The 5,263-nt window shown below is 39.3% G+C and overlaps 1 protein-coding gene across 1 annotated transcript; it reads left to right on the top strand.

Annotated features, from left to right (window-relative positions):
• Nucleotides 1–334: 334 nt before the first annotated feature.
• On the top strand, nucleotides 335–5,263 carry LOC311052443 (uncharacterized protein; the record flags this gene model as incomplete). The annotated part of the gene is made up of 4 exons (XM_084067406.1): nucleotides 335–542; nucleotides 824–1,726; nucleotides 3,688–3,831; nucleotides 4,113–5,263. 4 exons carry the CDS (start codon nucleotides 335–337, stop codon nucleotides 5,198–5,200), a joined length of 2,343 nt encoding a protein of 780 aa, XP_083923532.1. The 3' UTR covers nucleotides 5,201–5,263.

Raw genomic sequence — 5,263 nt, 5'->3', positions numbered from 1 at the left:
GAACTGTGTGTAAGTCACATAAACAAGGATGGATTCTAGATTATTTATTTATTTGAATGAAAAGAGACATAATATGACAGAAGGCCCATCAGACTAACAGGCCACAATTTGATGGGTCTGCAACCCCCCTCCCCCACATACACACACTGATTGGCCATCACACATCCCTTCTGTGAGTATATAGCAGGGCCCTGTTTAGTTTGGTAACATCACTTGAATCTGTACTTGAGCTGGTTAAGAGCTAAACGCCTCTCCTCTGGACTATAGGTGAAGTTATTCACTCAGCTATAGATTTTGTTTCTGGTCTCCTTCTGTAGTGAGCTAGCTTTGAGACATGGCTTTACTACAAACACTGAAGTCCCTGGTGAACAAGCGACTCAACAAGCGACTCTCTGCAGCTGCTGCTGAAGAGATATTTGAGATTGTTGGAAGAATCATAACAGAGTATGAGGACCAAGCTTTCTGTTCCAAGCAGGAAATTGACAGGCAACGCAGACTACTGGATATGGTTTTGAAACCACACATCAAATTACACAGATCAGGTTGGTAACTCACTATATTACAACTGAGCTTAAAAAGTTAAACTGTGGGCTTTTTTTCTGAGCACATTTTGCATTGATTTAGTAGCATTGAGGTTGAAAGCTAAAAGTCAATAGTATTGCAGCCTGTCCATACTAGTGGCCAACATTCAGGTTAGGGGACTCAGAGTTAGACTACACATGCCTCACACGTCTTTATAATAACAATTATTGATGCAAACACTTTGTGTAAACATTATTAATTCAAACTCTCACAACTTACTCCCATGTCATATTTTGTTTAGATGTCTTCCACATCGCTGTGTTAAAACAGGAGGTTTCCCCCGAACAGCGTAAATGGAGCTCCAGTCTGGTGCAGGAAGTACAAGAGCCTCCACAGATTAAAGAGGAACAGGAGGACTTACACCAAATACCAGCAGATGTTGATGGGTCAACACAGGCATTACTAGCAGTGAAAAATGAAGATGAGCATCCACAGATTAAAGAGGGACTGGAGGACGTACATCAAAGACTAGATGATGCTGATAGGTCAACACATTTACCAGCAGTGAAAAGTGAAGATGAAACAATGACCATGGAGGCCGAGCCTCTAGCCAGCACCTCAATTGAACAACCACAAAGACACACTGATGAAGAGAACATGGGAGTATCACAGCATTATACTGGTGTAAATGTCCTCTCTTCACATTGTTCTGAATCTGACACTGAAGACAGTGATGAGTTGGAGGATAATAGGGAAGTTCAGACAGATTTAGACAAACTGAAATCACACAAAAAACATGTGGAAGAAGACAAGTTACATTTTAGTACAACAACATCAATGAAGAGTCATAATGGTCTTGATCCCTTTAGTTGTAAAGTATGTGGCAAGGGCTTTAGTTGTAATAGTAAGTTGAGGATCCACACCATGATTCATACAGGGGAAAGGCCCTATACTTGCACAGTTTGCACCAAAGGCTTTGTTCAAATGGCTGATCTGAAGAAACACATGATGATTCATACAGGGGAGAAGCCATATAGTTGCACAGTGTGTTACAAATGTTTTAATCGGACAGGTCATCTGAAAACCCACATGATGATTCATACAGGGGAAAGGCCATATAGTTGCACAGTTTGCGGCAATGGCTTTGTTCAAATGATTGATCTGAAGAAGCACATTATGATGCATACAGGGGAAAAGCCCTATAGTTGCATAGTTTGTGGAAAATGCTTTATTCAAACGGGTAACCTGAAAAGGCACATGATGATTCATACAAGGGCATCCCCTTTAGTTGGACAGACAGTGGCAACGGCTTTGGTCGACTGACTCATTTGGTCAAATGAATAATCTTCAACACATGACGATTACTAAAAAGAGTATGTACGGGATATGAGCAGCTGAAGAAACACGATAATGCATACAGGGATGTTTGCTGACCGTTGATATCACACAGAATTATCATTAATTTGATCCATTCTAGGGCATATTAATCACTCAATGTATTTAATTATTACTTGTTTTCTCTTATTTAGTCAAACATTGATATAGCGAACACTTTTGAACATTCAGTAAATGGAACCACAATGGGAATAAGCTCTTTAGCGTTATTGTTTTGTCCCCCTTTTGATATATTGTGTACAATTGTGTTTTAATGTATATGCATTTTCATCAATAAAAAACAATCAAGAATCAAGGTTTATTTGTCCCTCATACAGGTACAAACAGCTCGAAGGTCTGAGTGACTGTGTGCAGCTATTAAGCCTACACAACAACAATAATACTGGATATGATACAGAAAATAAAAATGTAAAAGTTAAGAACAATCCAATAACCATAACTATAATGATATCTATAAATATGTTGCTCTAACCGATGTGGAGTCCATTCCATAATTATAACGACAACGATAGTCAATATTAACTTTATCCTTTGGATGACTTGAAGGGAGGTGAAGGTATGTACTGTATCTTGCCAGAAGACACTAACTATCATTAGGGCCCGAGCAATGCACCAGTGCGAAGCCCTATTGAAGTTGCAATGATTATTAATGAATCACAGTTTTGAGGACCTAAACACACTAAAAAAAGTTGCGCAACTTTGTACAAACCTAGGACAAGCGTGGTGGAAAAAAAAACATTTGTGGGACGCAAAAGCAGATATCCCTTGAGATTCATTGGTGTTTTTGAGACGACAAGCATGAAGCAGACGAGGATACTGTATTCCAAGGTGCTACACTGGAAAGATGGTCTATAGATTTGCTATTCAGATGTATTTCAGTCAGACAATCAGCACAAACTCATTGTAATTGAAGGTGAGATTTACAATTGGTTAATTTGCAATTGATTGGTCTATAGGTGTACAGTTGAAATGCAATTCAGCAAAGTAAGTACTAAAATGTGTACAGAATGAGGGATAACCGTTGCATTCTGCTCCACAACCGGTGGAGTAAAAACAATTACTGGAGTATTTTTAACATTGAAATATGTCAACAGCCTGCACATTTAAAGATTCTATATATTATATTAAATACAATGTGACATTCAGATAAAACTATTCATCAGGTATTTGAACACATGTCAACGAACAATTTAGACCAACATAATAATCAAGAACCATGTGTTATTAAGTTGAGATGCATTACCAATAAACGTTAGATAACACTTTTGAACAAAGCCGTTGATGCAAAATGTGCAACTAATGTTGTAGTTTACAACTTATAGGCCTACTGTAATATGTTGTAAACTATATTGTTATGAACTATACTATTAATGAACTGTGTGTAAGTCACATAAACAAGGATGGATTCTAGATTATTTATTTATTTGAATGAAAAGAGACATAATATGACAGAAGGCCCATCAGACTAACAGGCCACAATTTGATGGGTCTGCAACCCCCCTCCCCCACATACACACACTGATTGGCCATCACACATCCCTTCTGTGAGTATATAGCAGGGCCCTGTTTAGTTTGGTAACATCACTTGAATCTGTACTTGAGCTGGTTAAGAGCTAAACGCCTCTCCTCTGGACTATAGGTGAAGTTATTCACTCAGCTATAGATTTTGTTTCTGGTCTCCTTCTGTAGTGAGCTAGCTTTGAGACATGGCTTTACTACAAACACTGAAGTCCCTGGTGAACAAGCGACTCAACAAGCGACTCTCTGCAGCTGCTGCTGAAGAGATATTTGAGATTGTTGGAAGAATCATAACAGAGTATGAGGACCAAGCTTTCTGTTCCAAGCAGGAAATTGACAGGCAACGCAGACTACTGGATATGGTTTTGAAACCACACATCAAATTACACAGATCAGGTTGGTAACTCACTATATTACAACTGAGCTTAAAAAGTTAAACTGTGGGCCTTTTTTCTGAGCACATTTTGCATTGATTTAGTAGCATTGAGGTTGAAAGCTAAAAGTCAATAGTATTGCAGCCTGTCCATACTAGTGGCCAACATTCAGGTTAGGGGACTCAGAGTTAGACTACACATGCCTCACACATCTTTATAATAACAATTATTGATGCAAACACTTTGTGTAAACATTATTAATTCAAACTCTCACAACTTACTCCCATGTCATATTTTGTTTAGATGTCTTCCACATCGCTGTGTTAAAACAGGAGGTTTCCCCCGAACAGCGTAAATGGAGCTCCAGTCTGGTGCAGGAAGTACAAGAGCCTCCACAGATTAAAGAGGAACAGGAGGACTTACACCAAATACCAGCAGATGTTGATGGGTCAACACAGGCATTACTAGCAGTGAAAAATGAAGATGAGCATCCACAGATTAAAGAGGGACTGGAGGACGTACATCAAAGACCAGATGATGCTGATAGGTCAACACATTTACCAGCAGTGAAAAGTGAAGATGAAACAATGACCATGGAGGCCGAGCCTCTAGCCAGCACCTCAATTGAACAACCACAAAGACACACTGATGAAGAGAACATGGGAGTATCACAGCATTATACTGGTGTAAATGTCCTCTCTTCACATTGTTCTGAATCTGACACTGAAGACAGTGATGAGTTGGAGGATAATAGGGAAGTTCAGACAGATTTAGACAAACTGAAATCACACAAAAAACATGTGGAAGAAGACAAGTTGCATTTTAGTACAACAACATCAATGACGAGTCATAATGGTCTTGATCCCTTTAGTTGTAAAGTATGTGGCAAGGGCTTTAGTTGTAATAGTAAGTTGAGGATCCACACCATGATTCATACAGGGGAAAGGCCCTATACTTGCACAGTTTGCACCAAAGGCTTTGTTCAAATGGCTGATCTGAAGAAACACATGATGATTCATACAGGGGAGAAGCCATATAGTTGCACAGTGTGTTACAAATGTTTTAATCGGACAGGTCATCTGAAAACCCACATGATGATTCATACAGGGGAAAGGCCATATAGTTGCACAGTTTGCGGCAATGGCTTTGTTCAAATGATTGATCTGAAGAGACACATGAGGATGCATACAGGGGAAAAGCCATGTATTTGCTCAGTTTGTGACAAATGTTTTGATCGACCAGGCCATCTGAAAACCCACATGATGATTCATACAGGTGAAAAGCCCTTTAGTTGTACAGTCTGTGGCAAAGGATTTAATCAGAATGGAAACCTGAAGCAGCACATGAAGATTCATACAGGGGATACATTGTTGCATAAATGTAAAGTCTAAAAAGATATTGCCATTGTAGTCCACCAAGATACTGATGGGTCCACACAAGGCCACACAGGGCCA

This window comes from Gymnoscopelus microlampas (genome assembly GCF_963454915.1).
Source record: "Gymnoscopelus microlampas genome assembly, chromosome: 9".
In the NCBI taxonomy this organism is placed as follows: domain Eukaryota; kingdom Metazoa; phylum Chordata; class Actinopteri; order Myctophiformes; family Myctophidae; genus Gymnoscopelus; species Gymnoscopelus microlampas.
Note: the sequence above shows the minus strand (reverse complement) of the source record. Positions and strands in the feature narration are given on the sequence as shown.